Here is a 22,182-nt window from a genome sequence, read left to right on the forward strand (position 1 = left end):
AAAGGAATTTCACTTAAATGACAGCCTAGTAGGCTTGTTTCTAACAAGTCTAAGACATATTTCTTAGGATAGAAATATGCCCTTAGCTGAATGAGCAACTTCAATCCCTAGAAAATACCTTAGTTTTCCTAGGTCTTTTATTATAAACTCATGACTCAGGGATTTTATTAATCTTAGTATTTCTTCACCATCATTACTTGTCACAACTATATCATCAACATATACCTTCGGGAATGTCCTCCCCTGCTCCCTCCAGCGTCCCCCCTTGTGATCATGGCCACCCCTGTTATCTCCGTTGACCCCCTTGAGGCTCCCCCTCCTCCCCTTCCCTCCTCCCTTGTCCATCATACCCCCACCGCCCCTTCTAACCCTTGGAACTCTCTTTTCTCCAACCAACACAAATCTTCCTACTTTGTCATTGACCTTACTTTCATCCCCTCCACCTCAAATGAACCCTGTCTGGTTGTTCATTGCCCTTCTACCTCCACTGCCGATAGTATCTAGCGATGGACCTCTGCAATTCTTGGCTAGTTTCTGGGCCCCCTTCCCCCCTTCGCCATTTTGAAAGCTTTACTCACCAAACAATGGAAAGCCCAAGGAATGCTGGACGTCCACCTAATCGATTCCGGCATTTTCTTATTCAAAATTGACTCCCCCGACTGTCGTTCTCGTGCTCTTGAAGGCTCCCCTTGGTTTGTAGGGAAATCCCCTTTATTCCTTAAACCTTGGACCCTGTCGCTCTCGCTCCGTAGGGTCGACTTTAGCTCTCTTCCCTTGTGGATCAATTTGCCGGGACTTCCGCTCGAGTTTTGGAACTCTGATTGTCTGAGTAGAATAGGTTCTGCTCTTGGAAAACCTCTGTGTACTGATGCAAAAACATTGAATTTGACTCGTCCCTCCTACACGAGGATTTGCGTGGAATTCTCTGCTCCTAAAGATCTGCCATCGAATGTCACCATTGTTGATGATCTTGGCCTAAAATATAACCAAATCATTGCGTACGACTGGATCCCTCCTCGTTGTGACCACCTCCACTTTCGGCCATGTCTCAATTGAGTGTTCCTTTGCGTCTCTTCAACAAGCTAAGACCACCGCCCCTGTTCACTCTCTGCCATCAGATGACCCAAGATTCTCTACTGAAGCCCTTCTAAAAATGAATACAATCGATGCTCTTGAGGTGGTTTCGGTCCCTGCTAGAACCGCTGCTACTTTCATTGCTTTGATTCTGCCGTCGGCTGCCACTCCGACAACCAGTATGTATCGAAGAAGAAGAAGAACAAGAAATAAAGCTGCTACCTTACCTGATTCTGTGATCGCTGCCTCAGATGCCGTCAACCCTTCAGACGACGACCAATTGAAAAAACCTGCCATACCTGATAGTTACTTTGTGGATGAGGACTCTGAAGCTCCTGAGATGTCTGCTCCTCCCGATGAAGCTGCTGCCACTTTCAGAGCCCTAGATCGATTAATCGAGGTACCTGGTTCTTGCTTTGTTGACGTTTTGTCACCATCTTTCCCAAATGATGTTAGTTGGAACAACCTGACCTCAAAAGTTGCTTCGCCCAGAGCCATCTGCAACATCCCGACGATGACTAACCCTAATCCTATCACTTCTCCTAAATCGCTTTTACCCACGCCTTCTCTCTAGCTGGGCCCACCACCAATGCCTCTCCCATAACTCAACTGGGAGCTGCTTTGAAACTTTCTTCAATTTCCCACCGTCTTTTGGCCCATACCCCTATTTCCCTCAACCTCCAGCTTCCCTCTCATGGGCTGAAGCCCATTTCCACTTTAACCCCTTCTTTTGGGCCTTTGAACTGCAGGCCTAGGTCCAAGCGGCCTATGCAACCTAAAGCTAAGCCCACATCCTCAAATGGGCATAATCCACCTCTGTCCTCGGTCCATTCCAACTCTAAACCCACTAGCCCTAAAGCCTTAAACCATTTGTCCCTCCCTAACTACCCATCTACGATCCATCCTCCCTCCAACCTGCTTTCAGCTAACCAATCTTCAACCCAGCCAACCAAACCATCATCCCCCATCCCAGCTCCCTCCATCCCCCATACATCTGAAATCCCTGCCCCTTGGGAGTCCCTCCTGCGTGAGACTATGTCTAGCCCACCCCATCAATTTGTCTCTTGACCCCAATCTTATTTCATTTGCTCTCCCCCCCCCCCCAATCCTGTTATTTATGTCTGATTGTATTGTGTGGAATGTTAGAGGTTTAAATAATATTGCTAAACAGAGTGAAGTCAAGAAATTTCTCTTGGATGCTAAAACCAATTTATGTGCCCTCTTTGAGACTCATTTCCAGGTTGAGAACTCCAATCGGATTGCTAGTTTCTTAGCCCCTTCCTGGTCCTTCCTTTCCAATTATTCCCATTGTCCTAATGGTAGGATTTGGATTCTTAAGAACCCCTCCTCTCTCAAAATTACCCTCATCGATTCTTCTCCCCAATTCATGCATCTCTCTATGTCCCCTTCTAATTCCAATTCCATCCTCTTTCTCACCATAGCACCATAGTCTATGGCTTTAATCGGGCTGCTGAGCGTGCCCCTCTAGAGGACTCCATTCGTTCATTTTCTTCTGCTCATGCAAATCACCCTTGGGGGTGTGGGTGGGGATTTTAATATTGTTCGTTATTCCCATGAGCGGGTGGGTGGGCGTCCGCCTAATCCATTAGCGGTTGTGGATTTCAACTCCTGTCTCGATGACTCTTGTATCACTGGTCTTCGATGGTCGGGCCACTCTCTCTCTTGGCATAACCGTCGGATTGGTGTGGATAGGATTGCTTCAAAGCTCGACTGTTTCCTTGTCAACCATCAATGGCTCTCCTCCTTCCAAGACTCCCATGCCTCCTTCTCCCCTGCAGGCCTCTAGGATCATTCCCCCTACCTTGTCCATATCTTCCCCCACTCTTCCTTCGGTCCTAAACCCTTCAAATTCTTTGATATATAGACCTCCAACCCTTCTTACCTCGACACGGTGAAGGAAGCTTAGGAGAAGCCTGTTCATTGCCATTCCCTCCCTCTTATTAGTTTTGCTCGCCGGCTCAGGAATTCTAAGGATGCTCTCCGTCGTTGGAACCTCTCCACGTTTGGAAACATCTCCTCTAGGGTTTTTGATTGCCGCTCTAATCTCTTGTGAATCCAGGCAAACCTTCAAACTGACCCCCTCAATCCTTTGCTTGCGGAAAGTGAGAGGAACCTCTCTTCTGATCTTTCTTCCCTTGTCTCTCTTGAAGAGAGCTTCCTCCGCCAAAAAGCCAGGATAAGGCTCCACTTGGGGACTCCAACACTGCTTTCTTTCACTGTTCCCTTAAAGCGAGAAACAATCATAACTCCCTTTCTGCTCTCCTCTCGAGCAATGGATCATGGATTCTCGACCCTTCGAGGATCAAAGAGGAGGTCGTCTCTTTTTTTTCTAATCTCCTCTCTCCTGTCGCGCCCCCCTCTTCCCCTTGGCCAGATTAATAAATTTGTTTGCCATCAATCTCTCCCCTCTTTCTTCTCCATCCCGTCCCATGATGAAATCCTTCAGGCCATCCGTTCCCATAAATCTAATCGTGCCCCTGGTCTTGATGGATTTAGTATAGGGTTTTTTTCTAGTGCCTGGAACCTCATTAAGAATGATCTTATTAAGGTTGTTCGCAGCTTCTTCCTCAATCCCTCTCAGCTCTCTTCCGTCAACCAAACTTTTCTCTGTCTCATCCCCAAAAAGGCAGGCGCCTCCTCCCTTTCTGATTTTCGCCCCATCTCCCTCTGTAATCTCCTATACAAGTTCATCTCTAAAATCCTAGCAAATCGGCTCAAAAAGATAATGCCTAACTTGGTTAGCTCAAACCAATCTGCATTCATCTCCGGTCGTAGTATAACGGAAAATATTCTTCTTTGTGCAAGAGATTGTCGGGGGTTTGATAAATCTTCCCACTCCCCTGCAACTCTTCTCAAAGTGGATCTCCACAAAGCTTTTGACACTATCCACTGGGATTGTATTAGTGATGTTCTCTTAGCCATGAGATTTCCTCCTTCCTTTATCCATTGGATCGAGGTATGCATCTCCACCCCTTTCTTTTCAGTCATTACTAATGGCTCGCCGGCGGGCTTCTTTCCCTCCAGTATCGGTATCCGCCAAGGCTATCCCCTCTCTCTCTAGCTTTGGAGGTCCTATCCCGTCTCCTTCAAACCAAGATTGATCAACTCTTGATTTCTCCCATTCCCAAGAGTAAAGCCATCAATCTGACTCATCTTGCATTCGTCAATGATCTCATGATCTTCTCTAAAGCCGATCCTAGACCCATCTCCACCATCACCTCTACCCTCTCCTTCTTCGAGTCTTTATCTAGCCTTAAAGTCAACCTTGATACATCTATTCTCTTCCTGTCTGGAGTTTCGGAGCCTCTTCGTTCCAATCTCCTGAATATATCGGGGTTCAAGCCTGGATCCTTCCCTGTTATCTATCTTGGTCTCCCCCTCATCCCGGGTAGGCTCACTCATCATCATTGCTCCCCTATGTTGGATCACATCCGCAAGAGCCTCCAACTTTGGAAAAGCCGGCTTCTCTCCTTTGCCGGTAGGGTTGAGCTCAACCAATTTGCACTCCAATCTTCATACCTTTATTGGTGTGGCATTTTCCCGATACCTAAAGCCATCTCATCTGCTATGGAATCTCTCTTCTGTGCCTTTCTCTAGAAGGGTAGGGATTCTCCGCGATTCCTTCACCCCATAAGTTGGTTCAACGTTTGTCGGCTCAAATCTGAAGGGGGCCTAGGAATTCGCAGGATCCAAGAAGTTAATGCCGCTGCTTTGCTAAAACTCATTTGGAAAATCATCACCAAGAATGATTCTATTTGGGTCAATTGGGTCCACTCATACCTTCTCAAATCTAACTCTTTCTGGACTATCTATCCCCCCTAATCCCTCTTGGACTTGGAGGAGGCTCCTCCTTCCCCGTCCTCGAGCTCTTACCGCCATCACCACCCACATCTCCTCTGGTTCCTCCACCTCTTTCTAGCAAGATCCGTGGCATCCGATGGGTATTCTTCTTTCTCTCTTCCCCCCCCGCCCACCGTCTATGAGACCCGAATTCCCAAATCCACCTTGCTTTCGGAGTTTATCTCCAATGGCTCTTGGTCCCTTCCCCGCATCATAGTCTCACGCAAGTTTGGAATTCTCTCCCCCCTATTTACCCCCTCCTTCATGATATTGTTACTTGGTCCCCCACTACCAAATCATTCACCATGTTTTCGGCCTGGAACCTCCTTCGCTCCCCCTCCCTGGCCCCCTTTGGTGTGGTTTAAAGGTCATCTTCCCCATAACTCCCTCACTCTTTGGAGAGCCCTAAACTTAGCCCTGCCAACCCAGTCTTTCCTTATTTCCCGTCACATCCCTGCGAACCCAAATTATATCCTTTGTTGGAATGGTATCAAGGACATTGAGCATTTGTTCTTTTCTTGCCCTTTATCTAGTGCCCTGTGGAGAAAAGCCCTTGGTTATATTTGGCCCCATTCCCGTTGTTCATTTGGGTTTGCCCGTGACTGGTCTTGGATACTGAGTAAATTCCCAGGTACCTCTATTTGTGATCGAATTGGTAAGCTCGTCTTTGGTGCCACAGTCCACCATCTGTGGTGGGAGCGTAATCTCAGGCGCTGGAACTCCAAATCCCGCTCTATCGATGCCATTTAGAATGCTATTTATTTTGATGTTTCATCTAGGATTTCATCTTTTCCCCTCCCCCCGGTTGTTGATTCCCCAAGGAACAAGCTCATTGTTGTCTCCTAGGGGCTCAACTCCCAAATCATCCCTCCTAGCTGATTCTATCCCTTCTTGTATTTTGCTTTCGTCTCTTTAATTGATTATTTATTCATCCAAAAAAGAAAACAAATACAATTAAAACAGTAACTTGGGGACTTGTTCTTTTAATGAAGAGGCTGTGATAAGCATTATTTTGTTTATAACCACCTGACACCATCACCTTATAGAATCTACCAAACCATGCCCGCGGAGTTTGCTTTAGCCAATTTAGTGCACGTCGGAGACTGCAAACTTTTCTTTAGCTCTTGCCATTAGAGAGACTAGGAGGAATTTCTATGTAAACTTTTCTTCTAGTTCACCATGTAAAAATGCGTTCTCCATATCTGACTATTGAAAACCTATCCCAAAGTAACAGCACATGTAAGTAATAGTTTGAGGGTATTCAGCTTTACAATAGGCACAAATGTCTCCTGATAGTCAATCCCGAAGGTCTAGGTGAATCCTTTCAGCAACCCTGGCCTTATTGATCTATAAATCCATCACCTGTTCGCTTCACAACACCCACCCACTTGTGGCCAACAAGTTTCTTGCCAAGAGGGCAAATGCCAAGCTTCCAAGTGATGTGGACTAGGATCTAAGGTTTATTTGTCTGAATGATGCCCTAAAACCAAGCTCACTCCAACATCCTCTTCCATGAGAGTCAACAGTCTTCTAGGCTGTGATTGCCTTCGTATAGGTTTTTTGTAACAATGGATAGGGCTTAGGGTTAAGTTAGGGCTAGAATAGGTTTCGGCTAGGCCTATAGGCTTAGGGTTTTAGAATTCCAATCTTTACACCTTGCTTTAATTGAAATTATAGAACTCAATTTTATAATTAGGGTTTGAATTCTAGGGTTCATTAGGTTTTGAAGGAAGGGCGAGCTCTTAGGGTTCGGCTAAGCTAGAATTAATTTTGTTGTTATTATCTTGTAATTTAAGAATTTATCCCAAAGGGTTAGGGTTTAGAAAATAGGTCTCTTAGTTGGATTGGGGCTCTTAAGGTGTCTGCTAAGGTTGGGGTTTAGAGAGGTAGAGAAGGTGTAGGAGAAGGTAATCCTAAAAGGGTTTAGAGTTTGGTTAAGGGATTAGAGGGTCATAGAGTTTCTAGTGAAACTAGGGTTTAGGGTTTCTAGAGGAAGAAGATGAATTGCAGAAAATTTTCAGACCTAATGGAAGAAGGTTTAATGGTGAAACCAAAAGTAGGAATGAAGTTGAGAAAAGGGTGCAACCCCATAGGGAAAAGGAGGGGTTGAATGAGGTAGGGGATCTAGAGTTTTATAAGGGGTGAGGGTTGCTGCTAATGTAGGGAAGAAAAAGGGGAATGGGGGGAGGTTGCGTGGGGCTTAGGAAGAGAGGGGCTGGGGTTGAACTTACTTGAATGGGGGACTTGAAGTTTCTAGATTGCTTGAAGGTTGGTTTCTAAACATAAACAACTTGCAAAATAGGAGGTCAACTTTAACAAGGAATCCTAGTTAATTACAACTAAGACTCCTAATTGAATTATAACTCAATTATTAAGGGAAAAAAAAAGTAGATTCTAACTCCTAACAATGTGGGGAACCCACTGAACACTTTGACCCTAGGGTAGTAAAATGACCAAAATACCCTAGGCCCTGCGCTGCCCTTGGAAATGATTTACATCACCGGGTCCCAATTTTTGTCAAGTGCTTTCATTTCTGTCAACATAATTGCCTTTCACTTAGTATCTGCATAAGCCTCCTGCCACTTTTGTGAGATAGGTAAGAAGAAAGGGAAGACACAAAACTACGATAACAAGGTAAAGAGAGTCAAGGGAGACAACATGCAGTATGGGATAAGTAAAGGGCTATAGGTTGTTCAAGAGAAGGATCCTTACCGGGAGATGAAGAAAACGGCGAAATGGGCTTTGGTATTGGATATGATTATTGAAATGGTAAAGGTGCTTAGGTAGTGGTCTTTTGTTGACGTTTGTGAACCTATGAATTCAAAATATTGTTACCAGGAGCCCTGTTCATCTGTCTTCCAGGTACCTCTACTAGGAGGCAGTGGCTCCCCCTTACTAGGTATGGCTTATCGGTCAGTGGTTGCTTTCTACGCTGCTTTGGCAATTGTTCCACTCATCTTCAATTTTTGGATAACATCTAGGTCGGTCAACGCATCTTCACTAGAAATATTCTCCCGTTGAAGTAGTGTCGAGGTATAATAGGATAAGGCTTTATGAGACACAACATCTATGGAAACAAAGTAGTGGTACTCCTCCTAGAAAGAAGAATATTCCGTAAAGATACATTGAATGCTTTATGGATCACGCTTGCCAGTACATTGATGATTGCAAACAAAACAGACACAACCGAGCACTCTTGGAGGGACCAAAAGAGGGTTCTTTCCAATGACAGCTCCTGAAATCAAGAACGCGAGAAGGTATACAATTAATCAGATAGGCAGCGGTAAGAACAGCATCAATCCAGTACTGGGATGGAACTCTTTGTGCAAACATCATTGGGGGCTTTGAAATCAAGAACGCGAGAAGGCATACGATTAATCAGATAGGCAGTGGTAAGAACAACATCAATCCAGTGCTGGGATGGAACTCTACATGCAAAAATCATGTCATAAGTAACCTCCAATAAATGTCAACTTTTCCTTCCTGCCACACCATTCTGAGTAGGGGTATTAACATAGCTGGTCTGGTGGAGAATAATATAATATGCCAAGTATGTCTGAAAGGTGTGCTCCGTATATTCTTAGCTGTTATCTGTGCAGAGTGCTTTGATCTTGCTGTCAAACTAAGTTTGTATAATTTTGTGGAATATTCAGAAGCACTAGATGATGGAAACCAATATCTAGGGCTAGAGGTATAGAGGTAATTTCCCTAGATTTAGGTTTGCCCAGGAAACTCCAGTGAAGAGGGAGGCTGAAACAGGAGGTTTTACGGTATTCTAAGGCTCTAAAACCCTGCTGTACTTGGTAGTTCAGATTTGAAATTTTAACCAGGAGTCAAGTTAGGGTTTGTAAAAGGTTCGGGTAGGGTTAGGGTAGGGAAGCAAACTTGCTGTCCTGCAGTTTCTGAACTGGTATTCTTACTGTTCTGCACCTTCAGAACTTGATTCTAAGGTTTGAGAAAGGTCTGAATGGTAGGAGTCTGAAGTTTGCAGAAGTTAAGAAAATTTGCAGAAAATAGGGAAGAAGATGAAAGTGCACGACTTTCTAAAGCTGAGAAAAATGGGCTTAACTAAGACAATAACTACAGAATTAGTACCCAAAGGATGGGGCAACATTGGAGAGATGAAAGGGAAGTTTAAGGACAGGGGATTTAGGAGTTGCAGAGGAAGGCCTCTATGGTTGCTGCAAGGGAGAAGAAACCAAGGGGAAGAGGGGAAAAGGAAACCGTAGGGCAGGGGAAGGTGGGAAGGGACTAATGGGGTCGTGGGAAGGTAGGGGAGGTGCAGGGGAGGTCGTAGGGGCATAGGAGTACTGCTGCACAGGTGCAGCAGCAAGGTCAGGGGGTGGGGGATGTTGCACAGGACAGGGGAGGGGCTGGGGTATAGGTGCGATGGCTTAGGGGTAGGGGAGCTGCTGTACTTATTCGTAGATTAGGGATGCTTGCTGGAATTATTGTTTGGAAGCTTGAAATATGCTCTTGAAGATTGAATGCAGAGAATTAGAATGCACTTTCTCCAATTCTTTCCATAGGCAGTCTTTCTTTTTTGCTTCAAAGTCTGCAAGCTTCCCATGCAGTTTCCAAAGTTTTTCTTGTTGCATGCCTTGGTTTTCCACATTCATTAACTTCTTTTGGTGCCTTTATACTATTTCCAGTCTGAGTCTGAAGGAATGATCTTTCAGGTATAGAGGAACGGATCATTACAACACGACGACTGTCTTTAGCGTGTACAAAAGAATATGATTCCTCTAAGGTGGGGAGGGATCTCGATTATGAATCTGAAGCTGAATAGGATCATACTCAAGATAAAGTCCAGCTGGGAAATCATATACCGCGATCTTATCAAGGTACTTGTACTAAGCTGCAATGTCTTCAACATTATTTGGTTGAAAGTGTTATAGTGGCCTATCTTCTGCCACAATGCACTAAAAGTGTTGCAATATTGAGAAAGTGTCATCTCCTTTTTTTTCCTGTTTCATGAACATGCTTGCGAAATTCATAGACTTGAGCCTTGTTTCCAACTTTTCCATAAGTCCTTTGAGAACTGTCCAATAGAACAAATGTTTGGTGTAACCCTGGTTTCATAGATCTAATTAAAAAGGCTATCACCAACGACTCATGTGCAAGTAATTGATCCTGTGCCGATCCAAGAGTTCTTGGTTTCACAATAGTGCCATATATCTTAGAAGTCCTTGGCCTGTGATAGAAATGTAAGCTGATCTTTTTTGTGGATGAATTTTCTCATTATTTTTTTGAATGCATACTGTAGGCTGATCTTGACCACAAAAAAAGTAGCTGGAACCATCTAGAATTATAAGCAGAGAACCAAAGGACTTGTAGTCATTCTTGTCAGGATTTTCATCTGTAGTAGGTATAGGTTCTCCAATTGTAGTTGATTGTGATGCGGTCATCCTCACAATTTTGCTGGATCAGATTTAAGGTTTCAGATCTAGGGATAACATGGATAACACTAGAGCAGAATTACAAACAATTTAGGGTATAAGCAAGGTTTCCATTAAAGCTTAAAGGAAGATTTTATAGGACTGTTGTTCGACCAGCTATGATGTACGGTGCAGAGTGTTGGGCTGTTAAAAGAATCATATAGATAAACTTAGTGTAGCAGAAATGAGGATGCTAAGATGGATGAGTGGCAAAACTAGGATGGATAAGATAAGAAACGATCATATTAGAGTTGGTCTGGGAGTTGCTCCCATAAGTGATAAGCTTAGAGAAAGTCGTTTGAGGTGGCATGGCCATGTTCAACGGAGACCTATAAATGCTCCTGTACGGAGAAGTGATATAATCCATATTGAAGGAACTAGAAGAGCTAGGGGTAGACCTAAGATAACCTTAGGAGAAGTGGTGAGAAAGGATATGTATAGCTTAGGCCTTGTATCTAGCATGGCCTCGAACAGAACTGATTGGAGGGCAAGAATCCATGTAGCCGACCCCATTTAGTTGGGACAAGGCTTATTGTTGTTGTTGTTGTTGTTAGGGTATAAGCAACTAATGCAAAATAATAATAATAATAATAATAAATTTTAAGAAAAAAAAAGGAGAGGAAAATTACAACCTTTTAACAAATCTGAATTGTTTACTAACTGCGGTCCAGAACTCAGCCCTAAAAATGATTGCTAAAAAAATAGAAAAATTACAGTAAAAAATTTTGAATAAGTTTAACCTAGCAGCGGATTTAAGTAGGATCAAAGTTTCTAGCAAACACTTCTAGCTCCATAATGTACCTAAAATTTAACTCGGACTCCCTAAAAGTTTTTCTTCAAAAGATTCCACCAGAAGAATCTTCAAATTGAAAAAGATCAGCATTTGTTGCCATCCAAGGGCAAGGCTCATTTTCTGTTAAGAGTTCGTGATTGTGGTTCAGGTGGACAGCAAACAGACAGATCTCCTCCTCAGTGTAATCTACAGATTGCGCAATCAGGATGGTGATATTTGTTGTGCTAAGCATGGTCGCAGACTGAGAAAATGAGTTGATCAACACAGCTACGACTGAGAGTTCCACAGAGAAAGCCCACCACTGTTATTACAATAGCAACTGCACTGGAGCATCCTCCACTGTTTCTTTTTTAACGTTGTGACTGCCATAATCAGATACTAAAGCATCACAGCAACTTGAGTCATCTGTTGCCACTTTTACTACTACTTCAGCAAATAAAAATAATTCTGCCTGTCTCACAAGTCACAACTACTCCCATCAATAGTTTGGGACAGCCTGATATGAGTACATGACTGGTGTGAAGTTTCAGAGAACCAGAGGAGAGAAAGAGAGTAAGAGAAAGAAGAGAAGAGATATCAAGAGAGAGTATTGGGGAGTTCTCACTCACATTGTGAGTAACACCATAGAAAAAGAGTTTTTTTTTTTTTTTTTGGGGGGGGGGGGGGGGGATATTAATTTATTTAGTAATATATAATCCTCCAGGTATTTTACATCTGAGATTATCAAAAAGCAAGGCCCAAGAAAAGAAGGGGGGAGGGGGGGAGGGGGAATTAACATAATAGAACCTATCCTATGATTTAGCGGCTGTTTTAGCAAGGACATCAGCAGCAAAATTAGCTTCGTGAAGTATATAGCGAAACTGAGAGTTAGAGAAGGTGTCGGCAAGAAGAAAAATGTCTTGTACAAGAACAGTGACCTTCCAAGGAGATGAGTTTGCAAAGTTTGTGAAGTTAAAAATGTTGCCAGAGCTTGATTGTCCGTTTCTACAATGATGTGTGAGAGATGAAGCTGTTGTGTGCACTGGAGAGCCGTGCGAACTGCCAATGCTTCGTCTACCAAAGGAACTTGTGCACCTTGACCTTGCCTAAAAGAAAAAAGAACCTGATGGTCCTAATTTTGAGCTAAACCACCTATGCCAGAGAGGCAACGATCAGCATAAGAAGAGCCATCAACATTGATCTTTACCCATCCCTGTTGAGGGGGTTCCCAGCAGATATACGTTGTGTTTTTGGAGGTCTTGATGTAAGGGGTGGAGGAAGAAACTTGAACAATGATATGCGTATGTATTGAGTACCATCCTACAGCGAGAATGGTTGGGAACTACCAATCCGAGAAGTATGGAGGCTCCAGAGTGCCCAAAGAGAAATGAAAACCTGTTAAACTTGAACATTTTGTTGTTTGCCGGAATAGAGATTGATTAACACTAGTCTTAACTGAAAGTGGGGATGGGTTGATTGGTATTCCACTTTGGTAATCACAGTTGATCCCAGATGTAGGCCATGATAGGACAAAGTATGAAAAGATGTTGCATTGATGCGAAGTTGATTTGCCAGAATAGACAATTATTTGGTATGTGACAACTGCACTGAGTCGGAAGATCGGGAATAGGCAGTTTATCCTAGAGGGCTTTCCAAAGAAAATGCAATATACATGAAGGGAGAGGAAGATGCCAAAACTTTAGCGAGTTAAAGCCAGGTATTGCGATAAGGGTGTGTTTGGGAGTGACGAGCTTGTAAGCCGAGCTTACTATGAAAATTCCTATAGATGTGTATTTCCAAATGTACTTGTCATCATAGGAGTGAAGAGGGATGGGGATGCTAAGGATTTTGTGAGCAATCTCCGGGGGCCACCAGTTCAGTACTTTCTCACGATCCCATTCGGCTAAGTTATGATTGATGAATTCGGCTACGCGAATGGAAGAATGACCAACTGGGTAGCATCCACGATCCATAGGTTGGTCGGGGGACCTAGTTGAGTACCCATGGGCTAGCTTGCCTGCCATTTCCAATTTGAAGGAAAAGTCCTCGCTGTAAGAGATCGCAAGCCTGCAGGAGTGATTTCCAGCCCCACGAGGATGTAGGGGAAGCAGTGGCCTGGAGAAATAGCTATGTCAAAAACATTTGCTCAAATGCAACTCCATAAGTATCATCTGGGAGAGGGAGTTCCCATGTCTTCCGAGACAGAAGAGCTAGGTTAAAGGCTTCAAGTTTTTTGAGGTTGAGGCCTCCTTGTCTAATAGGCCGAGTCAGCATTTCCCAAGAGAGTGTATGAATGTATCTTGTCTCCACTGGAACAATAAAAGTCCCTAGTCAATTTTTCCAAAGTTTGAAGAACTGAGGCAGGAAGCTTGAAACAAGACATAAAATAGGTTGGCATAGTTGTTACTATGGATTGGATAAGTACAGTTTTCCTTGCCGAGGACAAAAATTTAGATCGCCAAGATTGTAGTCAATTATTGACGCATGAAAGAAGCGTTTCACAGTGTTTCTTCTTCAATTTCCCATGGAAAAGTGGGATGCTCAGATAGATGTCCAATGCAAAAGGGCAGTTTTCCTATGTAGTCTTAACCCAACAATTTTTGTTAGGAGGCTGTTTCGATGACTTGACCTCACGGCTACAACTGTGGTCCACCAACCGTTGCACCAAGGCCCACCTCTAGAACTTTCTCAATAACTCTAGGTCTGAGACAGATTGGCATCAATAAAGTAGCTTCTGAACAATCTCTATAACCAATAACCAGACCTAGTATAATATAATTCTACAAACAGACTAGCAACCAAACAAATCTAAACAAATTGGTCAGATCTGGATCTTCAAAGTAGCAGAAATTCTCCCAAACCAGTGATCAGAAAATTACGGCAGATCAGCAGGTTCCTTTCGATCAATCTTTTACATGAAAATGGTCCTCAAAAATAGTATTTCAAAACAGTATCCTATTAATCAGCAGGGTCTGATCTAAACAGACTTCCATAAACCAGTCCCAGAAACTCAGAAAACTAGGGAGAAAATGCAGCAAACATACTCAGGGAGAAGAAATGGCTTTCTACCAACCTTCATTCAAAAACCCGAGACTCGATCCTTTTACATCTGAAAATCAGTCTCTCATCTCTGATCCTAAAACCAGCTCCAAAAAAACCAGGAACAGAGTGCTGCCTTTGGGCAAAAATTTGCTGCAGAAGACCCTCAAAACACTGGAGATGACTCAACCACTCTGCCGCAAGAAGATAGGGAGAAAAAAAGAAGCTCAGAGTCTTTTTTGGCGTGAGAACTTGAAGGATTCGATCAACACAGCTCTGGAAATATGTAAAGAGACGAGAGAGAGAGAGAGAGAGAGAGAGAGAGAGAGAGAGAGAGAGAGAGAGAGAGAGAGAGAGAGAGTATTGGGGAGTTCTCACTCACCTTGTTGTGAGTAACTCATAGAAAAAGAGTTATATTTATAGGAAAATTTTCAGAATACAATCAGGAATCGATGACTAAGTAATATAAAACCAGATAACCAGCTCTTGAGGATTAGTGCAAGTCGCTAATCCTCGAGTCTTTTCCTTTTCCAAGTATGCCTATGAGGCTCTATTCTAACAACTGGTGAGTCCAACTAATTTTTGGTATTTATCTCCAGTTTAGAGAAAGTCGTTTGAGGTGCCACGGCCACGTTCAACGGAGACCTATAAATGCTCCTGTACGGAGAAGTGATATAATCCATATTGAAGGAACTAGAAGAGCTAGGGGTAGACCTAAGGTAACCTTAGGAGAAGTGGTGAGAAAGGATATGTATAGCTTAGGCCTTGTATCTAGCATGGCCTCGAACAGAACTGATTGGAGGGCAAGAATCCATGTAACCGACCCCATTTAGTTGGGACAAGGCTTATTGTTGTTGTTGTTGTTGTATCTCCAGCTCATGCCCCTTCACCTGTCTATCCATTCAACTGGTCAGATGTTTCTCCTATAAACCCCATGACCTTGTCATTGGTCCTCCATGTTCCAAAATTTCATTTAAGTTTGTTACCCTTAACTTACAAAAAAAGATAGCTAAAATAAGGGACAAGAGGACTAGAGTTTTAGATCATGTTAGATGTTTTAAAAGTGAAGATGATGAAATACTAGTACATGGTGAGGATATCAATAAGAGATGGGAAGTTTATTTTTCTAGCCTACTAAACAAACATACCTTAGGTATCTCTGACTCAAGAGATTACAACATTCACCATGGCACCACTTTTCTAACATATATATGGAGAATTACAATTTCCGAAGTAAAGAAAGCTTTAAAGAAGATGAAAGAAGGCTAGGCACAAGGCCCCAATGAAATCCCAATAGAAGTACAGAAGAGATTAGAACCTATGGGTTGGCTTGGTTGACCAAGTTGTTTAATCAGATTATGAGCACAAGGAAAATGTCTCATGAATGGAGGAGAAGCATTGTGGTCCCAATTTTTACCTTATAAAAAAATAAAAATAAAAAGAAGAAGAGAGAGTGAGATATATTCAAAGTTGTAGTAAATATAGAAGCCAAAATTGATGAGTCATACTAAGAAATTATGGGAGAAAGTAACTAAAACCCATTTGAGAGAACAAACCACTATTACGGAGAACCAATTTGGTTTTATGCTGGGAAGTTCTACAATGGAAGCTATTTACCTTATTAGGAGAGAAATGGAAATGTATAGATATTGTAGGAAAGATCTTCATATGGTTTAGATTGACGTAGAAAACAACTTATGATAGTCCTTAGAGCGTTAATTTTGCAAGTACTACAAAAAAGAAATGTTTATGCTGATATAATTAAAGACATGTATGATGGTGTAGTGACAAGTGTAATAACGGTGGGAGGACAAGATGACGAATTCCAAATTAAAGTTGGGCTACATCAAGGATTTGCTTTAAGCTATATTATTTGCACTTATAATTAGATGATTTAACCAAATACATTCAAGACGAGGTTCCATAGTGTATGCTTTTTGCTAATGATATTGTTTTGGTAATAGATGAAACACAAGTTAGGATTAATACCAATTACCAAGATTTCATGGAGAGCAACTGTGGAATCAAAAGGCTTTAAACTAAGCAAAACAAAGAGGAAACATTTAGTATGTAATTTTGGTTGTGATAATATGGACAATGGAGGTGGTGAAACTTGATGGAAAGAAGATTCCATAAGGGCTTGCTTGGTTACATTAATCTCAAATCTCTGGATTCATGAATGCGAGATTTATACCCATTTGGTTGTGAAAATCTCTAGATTCATGAAATCTAGAGATTCATCTTGTAGATTTATGAGTATGGGGTGAAATCTAGAGATTTCATTTCTACTATAAAAACGCTAAACATTTGTGTATTCACAAAAATTACAGATGAATCCACAGATTTCATTCCACATATTCGGTTAACCAAACAGTTAACTTTATAAATTATGACTCCATAGATTTGAAATCTCTAGATTTTGAAATCTTCAGACTCATGTAACCAAATAGGCCCTAAAGCAATTATTATAGGTATCCTGGTTTAATCATAAATAAAAAATGTGATAGAAAAGATGATGTTTCCCAAAGAATTAAAATAGGGTAACTAAAGTGGAGAGGCGCATCCAAAGTTCTAATACGATTGACGTACACTTTTAAAGATCAAACAGAAATTCTATTAGACCTTTGTACCACCAACTATGATGTGTTGAGCAGATGTTGGGCTGTTAAGAAACATCATACAAATAAACTTGGTGTAGCAGAAATGAGGATGCTAAGATGGATTAGTGGCAAAATTAGGAAGGATAAAGTAAGAAACGAGATCTCTTTTTTTTTGGTTATATTACATCTCAACAAAAATTTCAGTTTGAGGTTTTGGATCTTGTGAGACCTTGGTTCAACCCAAGCTTTGTAAATACCCTATCTTGGTTGAGACGGGTAGTGATATTTCAATCTCGACCTGTCTTAACACTCCTTCCCCCCCCCCTTTGCTAGTTTTCGTGTTCTAGATGAATTTTTCACAGGAAAGTGGGCACGATCTCTGCATGGGCTGCATCAAAAAGCTATTTAGCTCATCTAAAACAAAGATCTATTGATTTTGAAGCAAATCTTGAAGCAAGGTGAGGGTTCTTCCAAACTTCATTTTTTTCATAAACTATGTCCTACATTGGTGGAGGTGGTGCTGGTGAAGCAAAAAGATGGAGGAGCTACTTAGTCATTGATTTTATTCTTGTACTCTGAAAGTGTAACTTGTACGTACATCAATTTGTAATGCAGAATCGTGAACAACTGTATGTGTTTAATGTACTATTGACTTAAACCTTTATGTTTTATTTATATAAAGCAATGCTTGTGTATTTCATGTTTCTTAAGTTTGCATATTCACTCCTTCAATGTACCGGTTTCAAAGTTATAGTTGAGTTGGAACTCAACTCATATAGCACTTGTTTTCTCACAAATCTAAGGCAACCAATATGTTTAGAAGGCCTAAAATAAGCTAAATACCAAATTCCAGCCAAAATGGAGCCCTAATACCCACCTAGATGGGCCAAGCTGACCAGAGATTTTTATTAGATCGCAACCGAGATCTAGCCTTTTTGAGGGATGGAGATTGCTGTCGAGACTGGGATCTCAAACCATGTCCAAGAGAGCCTAGACTGAGCCTCCGTGCTGGCCTGATCACAGAGAGAGGGAAACAAGTTAACCAAAAAGCTGGGTGTAACTTCCCCTTTGGCTGGGTTTGCTCGATTTGACTTCCAAGCGTCTTGGTGCTCCGTTGGTTTTGGTCAGGTTCTTTGCAAGGTTTATTCAAACATTTCCCTTAATAAACTCTTTCTTGAACTCCTTTGTAATCTAGGTTTCAAAGAGAAAAGGGGACCCCCCCCCCCCTAAAAAAAAAAGGGGGGGAAGTAACTTGACTATTGGACCAACAAAATGAGCTTGATACCAAGTTGGAAATTAGAGAAGGCGAAATAACAAGGAAAAAGAAGAAAGTAAAAGGTTGCAGAAGAAGAAGAGAGGACATGGTCGAATGTCTTGTGACAGACAATTACCTCTACCACACCCATATTACTTACATTAATAAGATGAAAAGAATTACATAGAGCTTCCTAGGAAGGTAAAAGGTAGAAGGAAAATTACAATATAAGACAACTAGACCTAGTTCTCATAGTTTTTTTATTACATAAATTCCATAGTATACCGAAACATAAATCATACAATGGTTTTCATATCTAACAAACTTAATAAACAAACAGAACACAAACCTCTAGTTCCAATGATATAAAACACAGCTCGTTATTGAAAGAGAAAGTTCTAGGAAGATAACAACACTCCCAAACCCATGATAAAGAAATGTAGTTTTATTGTATGTATTTGCAACAACACGAACACAAAAAACATGCTCAATAAGGGAGTTACTAACCAATTACATGAAGTTTTATTGTCCACAAGCATGGGTCTCTTAACAAATGTAGACGATAAACTGGAGCTCCATAAGAAATCTGGGTTCAAGAAGAATTTGAAGTCTATAGGAAAAATAAATTGTATAAACTCAAAGGTAATTCTGGACACGATTTCATATTTGAAAAATTAAAGAATCAGGTCAACTTACAAGAATATAGACACCTTTGTCTTTGAGGACCCTGATAGAATCATGAACTGTGTCAATATGTGAACACCAGACAAAACAAGTACAGACAACAGAAGAGACATTTATATAAGGGCTTCCAACAGATTAAACATACCTTCCCACCTCTTCAAGCATCTTAGCTGCATTTTGTTGTGAATTGTGTCCACACTACGGTCAAAGACTTGCTATGAGTAATCATCTCTCTGCAAGATAGGAGAACTAAAAGTATATGACACTCACCATGAGAGAGTCTAGAGTTCCTGGAAACATTATGAGAGAAAAAATTCAGCCACTCATGAAGCAACCTAGCCACAAAAATAAACACCTCAGAAAACAAATAGAAAGAAACCAAATAAGATTTTAAGAAAGTTGAAATGTAGCAGTACCTTTATCAATGACAGCATCAAAATAACCTGACTTAAAATAACTCATATCTCGAACATCCATTTTAATATCTGCTCACTATTCAGGAAAAGGAAATTGGTAATAGACAATATCTCACCAAAGCACAATAACTACAAATCAAAACCAGAAGTTATCTTCTCAATAGTTGAGTTGGTACCGTTACAGTTATCCTGTAATTAACTGGTGGACAGTACCCAATTTATAAAATGGACTGTTCAGGTTTATAATGCCCACTCATATACATTCCATAGTAACATATATTCTAGAGTAGCATTACCAGACTTCTTCTAGGGAATCTAAATGTGTGAAAAACAGAAGTTGCAAGGAATAACCAATTCGTAATTTTATTTTTTTTTAAAGTAGAGCAGCATATGAAAGCTACAGTCACAACACATTAAATAGGTCATTCCACTGAAAAGTAAAGAGAAACAAGGGAAGTCAAATAAAATAAAGCAAATGGAAATGCTCATAATCGTGAGTAGGAACTAACTTAAAATCTTAATAATTTTTGTAAATGAACTTTTCAAAAAATAATTTGGCATTTTCATAGTTCCTTATCCAAATCCAAGAAGCTCAATTGGAAACTAAGATTCAATTCCCATTTTCAGTAAGATTTGGAAATGGTTATCATTTATGGAGATGATGAGGAAAAAATCCATTTTTCTTTTTTGTTTTCATTTCATTTTTCTTCCCTTAACTTTCCTTTCAGCCAGACAGAGCCTTACTAGGTGAAGTATTAAGAAGTTATCAGGTTTTTCCTCCCTTCCACCTTGCTCAGACTTGAATCAGAACCCATTTGCACCGGACCAAATTCCACCACAAAGTATACTGATTCATGGCTGTGACAAACTTTTACCAGACCAATTACCCCAGACAGTAGAACATTATCCACTACACAACAACATAAACAAATAGGATACATTCCAGTTCTGGACGATCTCGGTATTTCTTTTGCATGGCTTCAATCACTACTGAAGATATATCAATGTTGACAACATCTCGGTAACCATCATCAACCATTCCTTCACTGAACACTGTCAATAGACCAAAAGGCAACTTTGTCATGCACGAAGCTGAACTTGTCAAATTGCTGCGCAACATATTTCATGAAACTTAAATATTTGTACATAAGACATGTCTTGGCCGACAATATACAACATAGAGCAATATATGAGAATTAACACACACTCATATTAAATAAAGTTAAGAGTTGTTCAAATGCAGAAAACCATATTAATATTTCTTCCAGCTATTGCTATAGGCGGTCCATACCAGAGATACATAATATTTTCTTGCTATATATCTGTACATATCAACTAAGAAGATTAGAATTAAGTATCAGGAAGGGATTAGAGGAGTGATTTTAAGGAATGTATCATTGTTTATCTGAGAGACACAAGGTCTCCTGAAGATTATATGGAAATGTTCAAGGAATTAATGAAAATGCTTCAGAAATATGCAAAATAGAGTTTAGAAGCACAAAAGACAATAAAGTAGTAATATGCAAAATATATTGTGTACAAAAAAGGAGAACAACGGTATATAATACAAGTGCATTAAACTCACCATATTAAAGGATGAAGTTTCTTTACATATAGACAAGAAGATGTCGTCCGTGAAATTTAAAAGTAACCGCAAGCACACGGCTTCGTGTAGCCAATGGATCAATCTCAAGGAGATATACCGTTTTATTATAATCACTAAAGTAATGCTAGAGTGAGATGGATTGTTATTAGTTAGTCTAAACTAACAGCCCTAACACATTCATCTAACGAAATAAATTTATAATGGTCCTCATCACGCATCTAATAAAATAGAAATTTGGAACAAGAATAAAGAAAACCTAACCGTTCATCATCTAAGAAATAAATAATGCAAAGACAAATAAAATCAATCTCTAATTAGAGAGAGGCACAACTTTAGGCATCTCTAATTAAAGATTCATGGGGGAAAGGGAAACAACAAATATAAATAGAACAAAAAGAACTTAAAAATGAAAAAGAAAAGTAAATAAACTGAATCTTTAACTAGAGAGAGGCATGCCTACTGGCATCTCTAAATAAAGATATATGGGGAACGGAAGCAATAATATAATAACTAAAAAAAAAATCTTAAATTAAGAATGATGGGTGATATAAACGGAAACTAGAGAAGGGGGGAGAAGACTACTTGAAATCTTAATCTTGAATGGTAGACACTTTGTCGATTTGAAGTTCTATCAACTCGAACAACCAGATTTGGACAAAACCAAATTTGAAGTTGCTAGACCCAAAGAAAGATAAATCATATGAAGAAAATCTTGCACTTGACAGAAACTTCAACTCACATTGATAAATCTAAGGATTATACTTTGCTTGAATTGAAAAGAACAACACTAACAAAAGTGTATAATTGAAAAGAACAACACTAACAAAAGCTAATTCAATTAATAAAAATTACAATCAAATAAGTTCCTAAATATCAAGTTTAAGAAAATAAAAATAACAAAAGAGCACTAGATAAGGAGGTGGGGGAGAACCTAAAAGACAAGAGAAAGAGAGAAGTGAAGTATCCACTACTAAAGAAGGTGGTAAGGGGTTTATATAGAAGAAAGACTTAGGGTTTGGTATAGGGTTTTAATCAATTAAGGACAAGGATAGAATAATAAGAGGGACGGGGGGATTTTAGAATTAACAAAAAAAAAATTAAAAGAGAAGTAGTATGTGAAGGGAGAGATAAGAGAGGAGGGAGAATATTACAATTAAAAAAATCTTAAAACTAACAAGTATTCTAACTTAGACCAAAATAGTTTTTTGCCTTTATCTCTCTATCCTGATCTCGGATTGAACTGCTCCAAGAGTTAAAGTTGCAACATTTAAAATTATCGATGAGACAAGCCCAATATCCAATATCATCTAATAAACTTCTAATTTGTGGAAATTACATTCCTGTATTGTACTTTTCTTCTTTGTAGTTTTAGGTCCTTAATATGCATAAAAGCTTGGGCTTCTTCGTTTTTTGATGGCTTTATCTCATAAAATCATC

At 40.4% G+C, this 22,182-nt stretch overlaps 1 protein-coding gene across 1 annotated transcript in view; it reads right to left on the reverse strand.

Moving 5' to 3' along the window:
- LOC149019402 (S-adenosyl-L-methionine-dependent methyltransferases superfamily protein) overlaps positions 1-22,182 on the reverse strand; it is a 37,793-nt gene that overhangs the window by 10,565 nt on the left and 5,046 nt on the right. Inside the window, exons 2-7 of the mRNA XM_089153414.1 lie at positions 20,079-20,192; positions 19,140-19,208; positions 18,994-19,013; positions 18,869-18,921; positions 18,736-18,766; positions 18,547-18,625 (exon numbers count right to left, since the gene is read on the reverse strand). Of these exons, the coding sequence (XP_089009540.1) occupies positions 18,547-18,625; positions 18,736-18,766; positions 18,869-18,921; positions 18,994-19,013; positions 19,140-19,208; positions 20,079-20,192 (366 nt within the window). The remainder of the gene's footprint in view (positions 1-18,546; positions 18,626-18,735; positions 18,767-18,868; positions 18,922-18,993; positions 19,014-19,139; positions 19,209-20,078; positions 20,193-22,182) is intronic.

The sequence above is a fragment of the Hakea prostrata genome, chromosome 4 (assembly GCF_041222555.1).
Source record: "Hakea prostrata isolate BN-2017 chromosome 4, UWA_Hpros_2, whole genome shotgun sequence".
NCBI lineage: Eukaryota > Viridiplantae > Streptophyta > Magnoliopsida > Proteales > Proteaceae > Hakea > Hakea prostrata.